The sequence below is a fragment of the Limanda limanda genome, chromosome 6 (genome assembly GCF_963576545.1).
Source record: "Limanda limanda chromosome 6, fLimLim1.1, whole genome shotgun sequence".
Classification (NCBI taxonomy): Eukaryota; Metazoa; Chordata; class Actinopteri; order Pleuronectiformes; family Pleuronectidae; genus Limanda; species Limanda limanda.
The window spans coordinates 8,047,080-8,063,827 of NC_083641.1; the positions used below are offsets into that span (position 1 = coordinate 8,047,080).

The 16,748-nt window shown below is 44.7% G+C and overlaps 1 protein-coding gene across 1 annotated transcript; it reads right to left on the reverse strand.

The window, feature by feature from the left end:
* Nucleotides 1-1,480: 1,480 nt before the first annotated feature.
* Nucleotides 1,481-16,387, reverse strand: akap1b (A kinase (PRKA) anchor protein 1b). The gene is made up of 11 exons (XM_061073299.1): nucleotides 16,279-16,387; nucleotides 10,385-12,006; nucleotides 6,939-7,063; nucleotides 6,451-6,577; nucleotides 6,160-6,287; nucleotides 5,048-5,225; nucleotides 4,321-4,471; nucleotides 3,153-3,220; nucleotides 2,933-3,006; nucleotides 2,790-2,855; nucleotides 1,481-1,921 (listed from the first exon to the last, which is right to left on the reverse strand). The coding sequence occupies exons 2-11, from the start codon at nucleotides 11,979-11,981 to the stop codon at nucleotides 1,859-1,861; spliced, it is 2,577 nt and encodes an 858-aa protein (XP_060929282.1). The 5' UTR covers nucleotides 11,982-12,006; nucleotides 16,279-16,387; the 3' UTR covers nucleotides 1,481-1,858.
* Between the last annotated feature and the right edge of the window lie 361 nt (nucleotides 16,388-16,748).

Here is a 16,748-nt window from a genome sequence, read left to right on the forward strand (position 1 = left end):
TAGAGGAAGTAATTCAGGAAATCACCTCTTTGCTCACACAGATTGGACGTGAACAGGAGGGAAGGTTCACCACTGAAACATTCATGTGTGTGACCGTAACCTCACACTGGGTAGTTCCTCTCTGCAGATCTGTCAGCTGCACATTGATGCAGACCCTTTTTTCCTCACCACAGTTAAGAGTGGTCATCAGTTACTGCAGCTGTTATATGATCTGTTGGCTCCAACTAGTCTGACCATTCTCTTCTGACCTCTCTGAACCTGCTGATTTTGTCTGATTTTCATCTGAAATCAGCAGGTTCAGAAATACTCAAACCAGCAGATCTGGCCCCAACAATCCCAGAGATTCGTTTTTTTTTCTCTCTGATGTGAACTTTTTAAAAGGTTCAGTGTGTAGGATTTAGGTGAAAGCGATCTATTGGCAGAAATTCAATATAAAATAATCCTAGTGATGTTTTCACTAGTATTTGTTCATCTAAATTTGACAAATGTTCATTTTCTTTACATCAGAATGGGCTATTTATATTTAAATACTTTATATGATCAGGAGCAGGTCCTCTCTACGGAGGCCGCCATGTTTTTTTTACAGTCGTCCAAACTTGACAAACTACCACAGGTTCTCATATTTTGGAGGAGAGGGTGAAGTGAAGGCTATACAGCTGCAAAATGCACCCTCACCACTAGATTTCACTAAATTCTACACAATGAACCTTTAACTGAAGCTTTTGACCTCTGTCTCCATGACTTTATGTATTGTTCTGCTGCCAGGTGTTCCTAATAAAGTGCTCAGTGAGTGTGTATCATCAGGTCTCAGGACTTTGGGGACACTCAATGTTGGGACTTAGAGCCACTACAATATTCTAAGTGTTTACAGTAAAGTCAGTGTTTAAAAAGAGAACAAATGTAAAACAGGCCCAACACAAAGAAGTGTATCAGCTATGTGTCACCTTTAACAGGCCGTTAGAAAAATGCACCTTGGAAATAATGACTTTGAGAACTATTGCCCAACTTTCCAAGTTCCACTGGGAAAAGCTTTTTCAACTGCTTGTTGTGTGGGTGCTTGAAATTCCTGGTTCTTCTGTAACGCAGTGAAAGTTGGTGGAGAGTCGTAGAGCAGAGGCAACCAGCTCGCTCTTCTATACGAGCTGGAGGTGCTGCAGCTCTGGAGGGAGACCCCAGAGAAGTCCATGTCTCATGAGGCCACAGGGCTGAACAGACCAGCTGGGTGCTCTGTGCTCCACCAGGGTCAACAGTCTCAGTTTCTCTGCCCCCCCACATTCTATCCAGGCGACTCTCTCCCACATCATCTGCTGAGTCAAGTTTGAAAAGTAGAGCCCTACAGGCGACTCAAGCCGATGTGTCAGTGAAACTCACTCTACATAGTCTGATGGAGGCGCCTGTCCTTCCACACAGCATGATGATCCACAGTCAAAGTGCAAAAGGCCCAGAGCAAAAATGAAGGTAGGATGGGGGAGGAAAAAAATATTTGCTGCACCTTTATTTAGTTATAATATAGATTTTCTTTAAAAAAAATTCCCAAGTACCTCTTCCTTTTCCTTCTTTGAGTTCTTTTTGCACAAGTACAAGAGGGGGAGGTTGTCTCATTTTAAAGCAGTGCTGGGTTCTTTTAGATTATGCCTGCAAACAATCTTTAAATTTTCTTTTCAAAAGGAATGAGGGAGGGTAACGAGGACAACCACAACAAAAAAAAACCAAAACAAAAATGATGAAAGAAAGACAGGAAGAACAATCTTCTTAGATCCAGTGGTGGGGCTGGGAGCACGGGTCAGGATCCCAGGTTGCTGACCACGAGGGAAAGGGGGGGCAGGTGGAGGTGTCGAGGTCAGAGCATGTTAGGAGTTCAAAATCCCTCCACCCAAGAACCCAGGCCTCTCTCTGCCAGGGTGCGGTTCACTGAAATCACCTGGAAAGAGACAAAAAGTCATTAATCCTTAGTCGTCTCAACCTTGCTATTTTTAATGCTTAAACTGCCATGAATGAAATTCCAAATTTAATCTACATTGAAGACACTGGCTTGACACATGCACTTATTCCTGAAATATTATAGAGGAGGTGTATGTGAGGGTAAATGTCAGTTGCTCCAGAAATTTGTGTGTGGTGCAAGTGTTGATGTGCTGTTAACAATAGCACTAATTTACACAGGATCATGTTCCACCTCCTGTGTGCTCTACCCTGGCTCCACCGCTTGCCTGAAGGATCCAGAAATGTTCATGTTATGAATGCATCTGACCAGGACAATCTATTGCGCTCTTTGTGTGAAAGGTAAACACCAGAATATGTCCAGATAATTGGGTCCAAACATTTTTATTATAAATTTTGAGTAAGTGAAAGTTTTGAAATGAGAAACAACTGAGCAGGAAATATTGAGTTTAACCGATGGCAGCTTAACACCAAAGAAAACAATTTAGAAGTAAAAGGAATTAAGAAGAAAACTGTTTTCTTACTGTAAATGTTACTGTAGTGATATAGATTAATGGTGTGTACAGGGAGGCAATACAGCAATTTGTATATTGGAACTGTCAAGCAGAGGTTTATCATGTGTATTATTGCCAAAAGGCACAGTGAAAAATGTTGGGTGCACATTAAACAAAAAGTAGGAGGCATTGGTGCAGCACAAATTTGGTTTGGAGCACTGAGGGACATGGAACAAAGTAGTTATTTTAAGTCGTATTGCAGCCTCAACATTAACATTTCCAGTACATCTGCAGGTAGATGTCACCCAGTGTGGAGCACAGCGAGATTGTTCATGTAGGTGTAGGAGAGCTTCATACCTCCTCTCCGACCATGTTCCACAGGTGGACCAGCGGGAGGCCTGTGTTGTTGTCATAGTTCGATACCTTCACAGAAAGACAAATGAACGGTTAGAGATGAGTGTTGACTCTGTGCAGAGCTTCAGTGATGGAGCTGGTCTCACCTGTGCAAGCAGCGCCACTCCTCTGGTCATCTCCTCCAAAGCCGCCGTCGCCTCTGGTGAAAAACGATCCTCTCCTGATAAAGCACGTTTCACATATGTCACAACATATCAGTTCCAACCTAACTATATCTGCACTTTGCACACAGATGAGATCAGACTTGGAATTGAGACAAATTGATTCTGTAAGTTTTAAAATGTCTAAAGACAAACAATGTTGTACCTGGAATCGGGGCGATGCTGTCGAGCAGCACTTCTGCGCCTTGAAATGGTAGGGTTACAAAATCAGACCTGGAAAATAAGAAGAGGGAAAAGGAAAATCACATGTTGGAAGCGAATTTAATCTAAAAAATACTGGAGAAAGTTAAAAAAAAACGTGGAGCTTTAAGAAACGTTTCGGAAACCTTCTATATTGTCAGTGAGTAATATTAAAACACGTATGATATTATACCTCTTCTTTGGTGTAGGACTTCCAGAACAAAAACAATAGCCCCCTCTAGAGTCTATCTTACCCTACATGGCAGACAAATGAGGCTGCACAGGTCACTGCTCCCTGCCTCCCTTCCTTCAGGATATTTCCATCACACGCCCAGCCCACAACAGCACCAGCACAGTGAGCGACCCCACTCAGCGACCCCACTCATCCCTGTCATAGCCTCTTCAGTCTCCTGCCCTCTGGGAGAAGATACCAGATGCTGATGCACCACAGTGAGAAACAGCTTCATCCACCAGGCTATGATTCTGCTGGACTCTCTCCCCCTCTGCCTCCAAGCAGTCTGGCAGTGAACTCACCCACTGCCCCCTCTACACGTCCGGCAGTAGCCGCCGTGGGAACCTTTTATACCAACATTCACGCTGAGCATGACATGTTACTGGCCTATCGTTCCATCACTATTTGCCCTTCATTTGTTTTCATTACAGTTCTGGCGTTGAACTGGATTCTGAAGTCCAGAGAAGTCCTGGCAGTATGCTTGTAAGAAACCCTTTTCAATGTTAAAGTTTTGAGCGTAACAACGCGTCTCAACTTTACTCCTACCATCCAGAATTGAAGGCCAAATATCCCAGATATGAACACTATAACCTTACACCAATGATGTAATTTTTAATTACAGTCTCAACTGTCAATCACTGACATTTCACCCCACTTTTTATAGCATTAAATAAGTACTTTAAACCAACCCCCAAAAGACCATTGACACTTGAACATACAGCAGTGTGATAAGAACTACCTAAAATGACAGGGACCATCTTCGAAAAAACTTGGAGGACACAGGGTTTATGACTTATACTGCAGCCAGCCACCAAGGTTCATTCAAGAGGTTTTGGCTTCACTTTTGGGGAGCGGTCATGTCGTCTATCTGTATAAATGGTTTTAATACGGTGGCACTCACCTTATTTGTCGTAGTGAGTCGATCTTCACTCTGTCGTAGCCTCCGTAATCCACATATCTAATCTCCACCTCGTTGGTTTCTTTATAGAAGGTGATGACCTGAGCTCTCCACCAGGCGCCTTCCACCGCCGGAGCTGCACAGATCACACCAACTGGAAGACACACAAACAGACGAATTATTGATGCTGTAGGTCACAGCGAAGCCTTGCTGAGTCATGCCCTGTGGTCATGGCAACCCTTTTTGGGTTTAAGTGCTGACTTTGATACAAACTAAATATTTACAAAGTCAAATTTAAAAAAAGTAATTTATCCAATAAAGCTTATGCGCACTTAAACTGTCTTGAGTTTCATGTAAGATGACAAGAGGCACACACCTGGTTACAATGTGCGTGACCCTTCTCCACTTTTCTAATATATATTAATTTTAAATCTACTTTGACCTTATTCACATCACATTCACACTGTCCATACATCTGCCAGGAGAGACATCCCTTTTAATACAACTTGATTCAACACAATTTTGCTTCTTTCTAATTTGCTGAGAAAAGAGAGTCCACGGTCCTTAACCAATTATTTTGGTTCTCACCAGTTTAACATGGGAATTTTTGTGATATTTGAATATGCAGTTCAAGCTGCTTATGGAGTCACAGATTTACAAGAGAAGAGAATGACTGAAAGGGCAGAAACGGCATCAGTGTGCTCTGATCCCACCATGTGACCATGGTTACCTTCAGCAGGTGAGGGCAGGGCGGGGGTGCCGGGCTGGGAGTAGCAGAGGAACATCTGCTGGTCGAGGCTCCGCAGGGCGTGGTAGGTGGGGTGCGTGTGCTGCTGGACAAAGATGTGGCCGGCTGACACGATGTTCACCACTATCACTTCAACTGTCACTCCACTGGGGAGCAGGAGCTGAGAGGACAAATGACAAGTCAGGGACTGTTACTGCTCCAGTAAATTAGGACAGTTACCATCTAGAGTTCACTTCATTTGACTAAAACCCTGCTAATCCTATCCTGGCATGTAAAGCAGCAGTCAATGAATAAACATTCAAGATAAAAACACCTTGAAGGTTAAAGCTTGAATAATGCCAATTTGAATATTTACTTTGCAAACACTGGGATGTAGAAGAAAATGACTATTGATGAATTCATGTTCCAGCGTTGTAAAGTCCTGTCTGACATGAGAACAAACCTACGTGTACGTGCAGAATGTTGATGTCTTTTAAGTCATTTAAATGGATTTTCTGGTGCATTATATTTTCTCACCAGTGACCAGCGGAAACACTTGTGTTGTTTTGTCGTTCTAATGTGACAGGATGGGGTACTAAAGATTTTTACAGGTTCTGAATCTAGATTTTTTCATTCTGTGCTTCTATGTAGCTTATTTGGTTATGAAAATTATGAATACTGTTATTTCAACCAGTATTTTATATAAACCACAGATATTGTAATTGGAAAGATTTGTTGGCTGTGCAGCTCAACGAATCTGTGTATTTTACCAAACCAAAAATGAATCCAAAATGGCACCTGTAACCAACTGTGACTCAAGGTGAGGCCACTGAACAGCTTAATGTCTTTGTTGTGTTACTTCCACATAACCAGGACTAAACGAGTAAATAGATAAACTTTAATTTTTGACAAACACTTTCCGCTAGTCAACAGTTCCCGTCCCTGTTCATCTGCATAAAAACAAAACTATTGAAACTTCTCTTTATAGAAACAAGAAGGTGCAAACACGTGTCTGTGCTCCAACGCAGCCTGCCCCTCCCTCTTGGATTAACATCACAAAATTAAAAGGATTTTCAGGAGTTATACACAAGTGGAGGCACAGAGCCCATCCTTACCCAGGAGGTCATAGGAAGTGATGGCAATGCAAGTTGGGCCACTGGAGGTGCATATAGGTTTGTCAAATCCAGATCTTTGAACTTCTTCCCAATCAACGACAGGGCTTTGTCCACCTGCTGCTGCGTACCTGCAGAGAGAGACCACACAGTTAGTTTAGTTGCAGTCCAGAACAAGTTTCTGTGACACGATCTGCTGTTTTTCTCCCACTGACAATCTGGTTTCCTGCCGTCCCAACCCCTTCACATAAAGACGATGTGAGTTGAAGTGAAGACGTGGTCGGTCTCACTCACCCTCTATGTGACAGATCTGGAAGTCCTGGGTGTAAGGCAGGGTGGAGATGTAGATCTTTGCACCAGAGTTTTGCTTGATGAAACTGACGAATCTTCCCTGCTTGCCGATTAACCGCCCGACAAGTTGCTGGTGCAGGAAGACACGCAGATGAGATGTCACATGAACAGGACCATTCATTAATACAAACACCAAGAGCCAGGCCACAATACAGACTCTTCTTAATACAAACAAAAGTATTCCCTATAAATTATAAGCATCTAGTACATTTAGTCTTGAGACAATACATTTCTAAAAAAATGTAAATTGCCTGATCTTTTCAGTGAATGATCAGTCTGCAATCATATTATTATATAAGAGTCAGCATATGTGGTAAAACTGCTGCACAAACACTGGGAGAGAGGAAGTGAGCTTGTGTGTTTGGTGTAAAGGGATCATGTCACAATGAAGATGTAGGGTTTTTTTTATCCCGTCACTTGTCCTGACTCACCTTTGGCACCTCGATCTCCCAGATGATGAGCTCAGAGCTCGAGGGGGCAACGTGGTTGCTCTGGCTTTCCCCAGTACCCATAGTGCAGCCACTGTCCATCGAGTCCATACTATTCACATCAGAGCCTGGACACACAAACATACATACACAGACAAGAATCAGTAACCATCAACTTTACCAGCAATATTCTGATTCACAACAATGTTAATAGTTCAGGTTCTATTTCGGTGCCGACAACCTTGCCTTCCGACAAATAGTGGGTAACCGTTTTCCTACTAAGCGCCAAGTGAAACATCCTTGGAGGAACATAGGCTTCATGCATCCGGGATACATAGAGTACATCATTCTAGCCTCTTTTATGTGATGGCTGGAACTGGTTCTATGGCCAGGCTGGTTTTCTAAGTTAACATCAGTCATTTTAAGTGTTTTTTCCAACAGTCACTTTTGTGTAGAATGGAGTCAAAGCAGTGGGTTGTCTAAAACACTTGCAAACTTTAGAGCACATCTCAGAATGGGGAAATCCTCGGGAAAAAAAACAGTTTATAGAATCTCAGAAGAGTTTTCCTGAGCTTTGAACTTGTCGTTGCTTTTCAGCTCAGAGATTTTGCGTTGTTGGTTTTCAGGCACATCAACATTAAACGGCTCAACAAATATATTCAGTTCCCTTTGTTTACTTTTCAAAGCAAAACGTCTCGCCAAATGCCTGAAGGGCTTTCGCAAAGTCACCAGCATATTCAGATTTCATAGCAGACTTTTGTTTTTGCACAGGAGGAAAATACAGTGTTTGCACACAACACACAATTTGACTCAGTGGAAACAAGGCTCCTTCCAAAATTGTCAAACTGAATGAGGTTTCAGCTTCTTAGCTTTAAGCTCGTACACTGCAAAACTTGCCTGCACAACATTGTCTCCACAGTGTGGACTTGCTGTCCACTCAAACTCTGCTGAAGAGTATTTACTTTATTTAAGTGACTTATAACTCATCCAGTTTAGCTGCATGTTTCAAGCTTGAATGACACTTGAATCAGTCTTTTTCATCACAGCAAGCACGTTGCTGCAAACTGGCCTGATTTTTTACAGCAACAAAAAAAATGTTTTATTAATGTCTTTGGGAAAGTCTGTACCTTGTTTTATTTCTCGAGTCACCATGATTCCAGCAATGACACATAACAGCTGCATAGATTTATTACACCCTGACAGTGACCTTACAGACATGAAACCTGAAGGCACGACCTTGGAGCACATGTTACTCTACTAGTTTATAATATTGTCTATATGCGTTATCAGGAGAATTTTTTTGTATATCTGAGAGGGTTTTTGTACGTTTTGCCTAACAGGCTGTATATAGCTCGAGGATGAATATTCTTCAACCCTGCTTTGGGGATATGTTAAGCATTTAATAAAAATTTTGAGAGACATAAGTGTGCTGGTGGAAAGGTGAGTATTTATGTTGGATTTTACATCACAAGCAGCCTGGTTGCATTTAATAGGTAATCCTTTTTTTCCTCTCAGATCTCCAGTCAAAGTGCTCACTCAAGTCCTTCTACGAAAAGACAAAGACACAAACATCATTATCACTGCTTCACAATAAAAGCGTTCTACCACAATAACATGAAGTATTTGATACTACTAATTAAATATTGAATGCCATCCCAGCAAAGTGGAAGGAGACTATTCTGGTCATGTGGGCATTTCAGGAAAAGGTAGGTCTGACCCGAGACACGGCGGACAAACTGCACCCTGAAGGCCTCAGGGAGGAGGAGGCCATCAAACTGCTTGACGAGTATTCTGAGCTTGGGCAGATCAAATTCCACAGTAACGTCATGATACCAGCTGACTGGAAGGGAATACCATGGGGAACTATGTTCTCAGACCCGACGGGTCCAATGGAGTTGCCATACCATGTCAGAGAAAGGGCCATGAAGTAGATTTTAGAGCCATCACTTTTTATTTAAAATTCTACCAGTCATTCAACTTGTTGAGAAATGTTTGTATTCAACCTGTAATGGCCAATTCAAATTCAAAATACACAATCTAGAAGTGCATCAGACCACGTGAAGTAGTTTGTCTCTATATCCAGCAGAGGGCTTCTACGGTCAGCTTGATCTATTGCATACCCACTTGACCGATCTGTAAAATAAGTCAGTAAGGTTAAGTTGTTTTGAAAATGGGGGAGGCTAAAAAGCAAAGCCGTCCTGAGCGGAGAATCGTGAAACCAGATCATCGGAGAAGCAGCGTGTGGAAGTGTTTGGGTTCTACAATGTAAGTGGTAAAGTTATGATCAAAGGTGAGACTGTCCGACTGTACCACAGAACTGACTTATAACAAATCAGCGGGCTCACCTGTTAGCAGCAGCTGAGGAGGCAACACAGACCGGAAGGAACGTGTTTGAGTGTTCAACCTCGTCCGAATATATTCAACAGATTGTGAGTCATGTGAAAACTGTTCGAAGTTGAGTTTCGGGGAAACTAACTGACCTAGATGTTGGATTGATTGAAGCCACTGGACCAGAAAGGTGAGGTAGTAAAGTATTAGATCGGTGCTGCAGTCTTTGATGTTGGCCCAGTAATTAGGGCCCGAGCACCGAAACGGTGTGAGGCCCTATTGAAATTGAAAAGATTATTATTTTTTTTTTTTTTTTTTTTTTTCCCGAATATTGAAGCGGCTTTTTGAGGGCTTCAATGTGCTCAAAAAGTTGCTAAACTTTGCAATAAATTAGAAAGTGGTGAAAATTTACGTATTCTTGAGTATTTGGAAATGGGCGTGGCAAAATGGCTCAACAGCGCCACCTGGAACGCAGCCCCTAGTTAGAAGTGTAATAAAAATGAGTTTGATTTGGGGGTTGACTTAATGGATGGTACCAGACTTTTTTAGTGAAAGGGAGCTGGGGGAGATCGAAAAGGCCGGGCCAGTTGAAGACTGATGATGGTTCCTGGAGGATGTAACTGACATTTTCACAAGGGGAGTTAGGGATGCACCGAACCAACACTGATATGGTCTATTGGTGTGATACTGACTCAAATAGCGTGGGGATAACGGACAATGGATTCTATCTATTTTGTTCAATTCTATATCATTCAATGTTAACATCTACGTGTGAGTCATGTATCAGCAGTGCACTGGTGGATCCCCACACAGACAAGATGAGTTGATTAAAGTGAAAAAGATGTTGTCAATGCAATACTGTATAGTATTGTGTGGTTTCTTGTTTTTTTCTTATCAGTGTCAGATTTTATTTGTATAGCTCATATTCTCAAATCACAATTTGTCTCATAGGGATAAGTAGGGTTATCAACCTACGACTTGGGCAACTGTTTTGAAAAAGCTGATGCATCCATCAGATTTTGAAACTCTACAATATCACTATTGGCCTCAGACCATCACCGTATCAGGACTTAGCAACACTGCTTACACCAAAGCCCACAACAAACAGATTGATGTCTCACCTCCCGACTGGTCCGTCTCCCCCTCACATGTCCCATGAGCTCCATTCCTCAGGCCCATTCCGTTGAGTCTCTTTATTTCACATGCACCATCCACAGAGTTTTCTTCAGTCACGTCCAAAACTGATGCGTCTGTGGCAGTCTCAACCAGCGACCGAAGCTGCGTGGCTTCTGTTGCTGACAAGTCTGTAACTTGGATAACATCCATTTGGTTATCGAACATGCTGTTCTGAAGGTCCTCGTTGCTGATGCTATCCTCAGAGTGGCATGTGCTGCAGGCTGAGTCCTCGGCCAGCACGGCTACTTCATCACCTTTCAGTTGCGTGTTTAGCAGTGGCACACTCTGTGCTTCTTCCTGCGATGGTGTTGGCCAGTTGGCTGTCTGAGTGTTTGTCTGATGAACCCGTTGCCTGATCTCTGCGGTCTCCCATACGGGAGCTGAGGAGCATCCATTAGTCATTCCTAGCTGTTCTTTCTCTGTTGCATCTCGAGACTCACAGCTAGTCAGTAGATGGTGGTGCTGCTGTGGAGTTGTGATTGGCTCCTGTTGGGAGTGTTGTCTGCTGCTAGCCAGTGGTGTGCTGCTGCTGCAGCTGGGCTGGCTGTTGTCTGTGACCTGGCATGTGTTAACACCAAGGACCTCCTGGGTGGCGGCCGAAATGACCCCACATATGAGTCCAGCTGCCAGGCGCTCCAGATCCTGCTCCTCTTCACTGCTGCTGTGTATCTGGATGTCCCCTGGGCTCACTGATGAGGGGATGGAGTCTTGTGCAATGGTCGAGGCTATGGAGGTCAGATCCGTAACTGCAGGTGTGCTCGTTAGAATAGGTTGATGAAAATCCTGCGCCGATGGCGTCTCTAGAGTGTCAGCTTCTGATCGGATCCCTCTCTGCACTTTGGCTGGGGTGACTGCACAAACAACGATCTCATCTTGGGCATTGATAGTGCTGTGGTACTTTGCAACTTCTCCCTCTGGCTCAGGCCTCTCTGCGTCAGACAGGTTGGCTGTTGTGGGGGGGCAGCTGGTGACTTCATTAGACCGGCAAGGCAAGACCACCTCTTCTACCGAGGCTTCTGAAGCAGAGGCTGGATCATTGAGCTGGTGTATCTCCAACTCTGTTACAGAACCAAGTGATGAGCTTTTCTCTGGGTCTTTATGGTCTTTCAAAGATACCTGCAGGCTGTCGCCTTTGCCGAATGCTGGTTGCGTCCAGACACAGGCATTATGGACTTCCTCTCCCCTTATTCTGCCAAGAAGAGAGGCAGCTTCTTCAGAATTTAGTTCTGGTAAAGGTGCTGCTTTGCTGTCCAGGACATGGTTTAAGGAAATGTTCTCAGGATCACTTTTCTTGTCAGTGACCTTTGGGGGTCTGTGGGTTGGGCATTCTGTGTCATTTGTTGGGGATACAGTGCCTTTTTCAATCAAACCATTGCTACCCTCTGCTGGAGATGTTCGATGGCCTGTGTCAGTCGGAGCCTCCTCTGGGCTCCCAAGACTGATGAGGCGCTCTTTCTTCCGCGAGATGTACCACCACCAGCCGATAAGTGCGAGTACTCCGGGAAGCGTGTAGGGTACAACAGCGCGAAACCTCAGCGGCATTTCCTCAGGACACTAGCAGCTACACCTGAAAGTTGCAAAGACAGACGGATTAGTATTAGTTGACTGAATGCAATTCATAGCAGATCTGGCAAAACTGGTACGATTTAAGGATTTAATTTCACCCTTTAATTAAGTCTTTTAATGGATGTACACTGGGCAATACGATAGACAAAAAAACAAAAAATGTATTTCATATCAACAAGATCTGCTGTGATCCTCTTGAAAACCACGATGCATGCATGTGTAACTGCTGAGGGCATGACAGTGTTATGATCCAACCTTGGGGTTAGGGCACTCACAGCAGGATCGGGATAGGCTTTAATAACAACAGGATACTTAGGAGTGGATATGTCTGATCCCAATCCTAAATCTAAATACTCAGAATTGGCCAAAATACTGTCTGATTGTGCTCTACAACTTTCAAATTTTATCTCAGTCACAGACAGAGAGAGAGAGAGACAGAGAGAGAGAGAGACAAGGAGGGTGCTGGACTTTTGACCTCTATAGCTGCTGGCACTGACACCTGGTCCACATAATCACCCGCCAGCCCCCTGCAGGGGAAAGGCAGAGTTCCTGTTTCTATATTTTCAGTATCAAGTAACAGAAAGAGCCTCTTTTTAGGAATTTGTAGTTCTGGAACTAGGAAATGAAAGCTGTTTGCATCTGTCAGGTAAAGGAAATCATTACATTAATGACATAAATGTTTACAACATAATAGCATATTACATATTTTCTACATTAAATATGCAATGTAAAGATTGAGCTAAATTCCGTCAGATACAACTTGTTGTTTGTTTAGCAATAAGATGAGCATTTATAAAACAGGGTTTTTGCAGCTGACTGTCTCTTAGCAAGTAAATTCAACCGGTGAAAAATAGGCACTGGAAGACATGTGATCATTAGGTGAAACAGAAATCATCAGACGTGTATTTCAGGTTGAAATAGGTCAAGCACATGTTAATATGCATTATCGGTTACTTTGGTCAAAGCTCCTGTAATCTTGGACGTTCCAAGTTTAACAGTTAAGGCTGTGTGCAGACATACGAAAGTCAAAATCAGGAAGGGGCCCTTTGCCAATTAGCTCCATTGCTTGAAATACAAATATCATAAGCATCTGTAAAGTGTCCAAGTGGATTTGGTAAATTGATGGAATAGAAACTCTGCTGTTAAATGTCAAAGTATCCCTGAACACAACAGGTGAATTTTGAAAACTGTTGCTGCCTGGCTTCAGGTCAATCCCACAGAAAAAGCATTAGCACTATAGACATGATGTGTAAACAGCAATTATGTATTAAGAATTCAATCTGAAGGAAATAAATTAAACAAGACTCATCCAAAGGACTGCAGCCTCCATAACAAGCAGAAAAGTAACATAGTCTGTCCACGAGCTCCAACAATATACCCACATCTAGGAAATAAAGAGTGTGTAAGATATGCACCTGGTTCTTCCTGGCTAAGAATAAGCAGCCAGTCCCGTTTCTAAGGGATCATATGACAAGAATCCTCAATGAACTGGTGAGCTGAAAGCAACAGCCACTTGAGACTGGGTTAACTCCAAACCTCCACCATGTCATAGAGCTACACGGTGTAACTGAACTAACAATTCCTAATTTATGAAAAGACATTTACATCATAACCTCTAACCACAGCTGGTTACGGCATGCGGCACCTTTGTGGTTTGTTGGTTTATACACCTCATAAAATTAAAAACTTTGACATTAGCACGTACAACTACTACTACTAGACAAGCGTTTACCCTTCAACTTTTGCACACTACATAAGGAATCAAAATTATTTTTAGGAGTTTGCTCATCAACAAATGACTTGGGCCTGAACAGGAAGTGCTCCAGAGTTTGTAAAATATATATTTTCATGATAGAGCTAAAAATGTAATTATTATAATAATAAAATTGCAAAAATGTAAGTGATCAGATCAACATTTAAAATGTCATTGATGGGCACCTAAACTAGAACGGGAAACGGGTACATAAGATAAATAACTTTTGAATGCCACTGTGTGTGGGTAAGTGTGTGTAAAGTAAATATATGAACACACACAATCAAACAGATAAATAAACACTTACACAACATTCAGCCACATCTAACCCTGTTATGTTGTGGCTGATCTGAGCAAGTGCCTATGAAATGGTGGCCCACACTACATTCACCTTGAACAAGGTTACAATAAAAGTTACAGGCAGTCAAACAATTCCACAGCGCTCCTTACAGGACGGACTGGTATTCCCCGGTGCTTTTCCTGACCTTCCAGTCATGATCCAGCCCTGTGACCTTGGTGGCCTGGATGGGGGAGTGGTCAGGCTGCATTTACATGTGAGAAAACTTCCAACAAACCAGCACAAGCCACCTAAGCAGCTTGCCCAGTGGACACAGTCTAGTGTCCTTACTACCACCCTAAACACCCAATAAGGACTTGCCCCTGTTACACACCACACTTCTGCTGATCCTTTGTGATCCAAGTACTTTCTCTTATCAGACTCATTGTTCTGCACTCACTCAGCACAGGATCGCTCCCTGTCACGCAACGTGACCTTTGAGCTTACTATATGAGAGAAAGGTCAATCCCGGGTTAGTAACATCTGACATCCAGTACCAAGGCAGGACTCTGCACTGTGCTGCTCTCCATTCACTGCTGGCTTGAGGGCGACATTAACATTAATGTGGAAACTGCCTGCAGGTTGAAATGCAGGGTGGCTCCTCAACACGCCTCCTGTGCGGAATAATAATAATGACAATCACCTGACATTGACGGGACACCAGGAGGCAACAGTGGCTGCACCGCTACAGTCGCGTTGGTGCTAGCTACATGCTACCCCTGCTGTTTAGCCCACGGACAACCACAGACCAGAGAAAGCACCTCACTGCCGCAAGAACGCGTCGGGAAACCGCAGCTTCGCCGTCCCTCGTTGTCCATCAGACGACCCGACGTCCAAAGGGGAGCTAACGAGCTACGTGCTCATAAAAGACACGACGAGCGTAATACATAATCCCACTGGCGTGTAAACGCACTACTATCATCCCCGTGGGCGTCCGCTCCACAACAACATGGGCTAATGCCACTAGCTAACCGGTCCACTAGCCAACATGTCCGTGCGACAACGTGAAACTGCTCGATAACTTCTGATTAACCGTGAACACAACGAGACCCTGGACGTGTCTGTCTCCACCTCCGCTGGCCTGTGTCTTAAATAAACTCATCTGGCGTGGGACCCGTTAGCCGGCGATGAGAGCAGTTCATAGAAACGTGTGCCCCTGACATTGAAGCCGAATGAACCAGGGCACTCTAAATATCCACAGAGGAACTTGGGACGAGGGATCGAACCCACGACAATCTGCCAGGAGCCCGGTGGAGTGTTAAATGACAGATCTCCAGGGGGAGCCTGGTGTGACCCGGGCTGGAGGCTGTGACCTGACGTTACACTGCCGGGAGTAAAGCATGGCTGGTCGGGAGGCCGCAGTGCAGGGTGTAGCAGGCATCACCCCAGTTAGCCGGCTAGCCAGCGTGTTGGTAACAATCCTAAAAACACGTCTCCGATCGTTATACACACGCATTACAACGAGGGGGCGGCTACACGCACATTCCCCACACTGGGTTGTGTTAGCCCGGTGACCATGAGCGGTCGAGTAACTCGGTGGGAGCCTCGTGTTTGACCCGACCTCAGGACTCCCAGTCCCCCCCACTGACCACAATGCTGCGGGCCACTACACGCAGCCATTGCATAACGCAGCTTTACACGCAGCACAACGCACCACCGAGGGCGAGTGTCCCACTGGCGCAGGGTTAAAGGACATTTTGAGCCGGGCAGCTCTCCTGCTCGGCCTGGGCCTCAGACCTCCCGGAGTTAGCCTGCTAGCCGGCCCGGGCTGCCCGAGAGCCGGGGACATTGTGCCGGGACGCGTTTGTCCCCATCCGGGCCACACGACCCGGGTGTCCGATGCAAAGAGACGACAGGAGGGGGGGAATCAGGGGGATTTCACTTACACAACAGGGACAGAGGCTAGCACGAGTGAGAGATGTGTGGTGGGCTAGTCGTTTCAATGACATGGGATCCCTGCGCCCCCCCCCCCCAGCGGCCCCGGGCCCCGCAGACAGCCCACAGGAACCCGGGGGCGAGGACAGTCCACCGGGGTGTCCTCACGATGTGCGTGTGGGACACCTCTCCGCGGGGATTTGAACTAAGTCTCCCGGTGTGGACATGATGCAGATGCTACAGACTAGCCCGCTGCTCCCCCTCGCTGCTCAGCCCCCTCTCCTCTCCTCCTCTCCGGGTCTACTCACAGTATCTTAGGTTCCACGGCGCCGCCACGGTGAGAGCTCCACTGATAGTTCGGCTTTCTCTAACGTGTCCTCTCGGAAAGTCAGTCTCTCCTCCCCACGTGTTGACCGACTAGCATCACTCCAAAAAAAAAAACACAGAGCCAACAGCTGACGAAGCCTCGCGATACTTGGGCGATCTGCTCGTCCGTGGTCTCGCGTGAACTGGGAATGCAGTCGAGTAGAAGGCTACTATGTCAGACAGCATTTGCATGAGTGCGATGGCAGCTCAGCATGAAGGTGTCATGTCCGAATAAGCTCCCCTGTGTGCACGGTCTATGATTAGCACCCTCCTGGCTCACCGTGTCATCGCGATGCAAACCTGAACCGAAGTGGCGTTAGATCCACTTAAAACGTGCAGGAACAGCACAAGGTGAAATATGCATTTAGATAAATGTCATATGTCAATCATCATCTCATACAAAAATGACCAA

Coding starts and splice junctions, on each gene's coding strand:
- akap1b (XM_061073299.1), bottom strand. CDS start 11,981: ATGCCGCTGAGGTTTCGCGCTGTTGTACCCTACACGCTTCCCGGAGTA. Junction 6,288..6,450: donor CCAGATCTGTCACATAGAGG/GTGAGTGAGACC, acceptor CTCTCTCTGCAG/GTACGCAGCAGCAGGTGGAC. Junction 3,221..4,320: donor GACTCACTACGACAAATAAG/GTGAGTGCCACC, acceptor CTTATTTTCCAG/GTCTGATTTTGTAACCCTAC.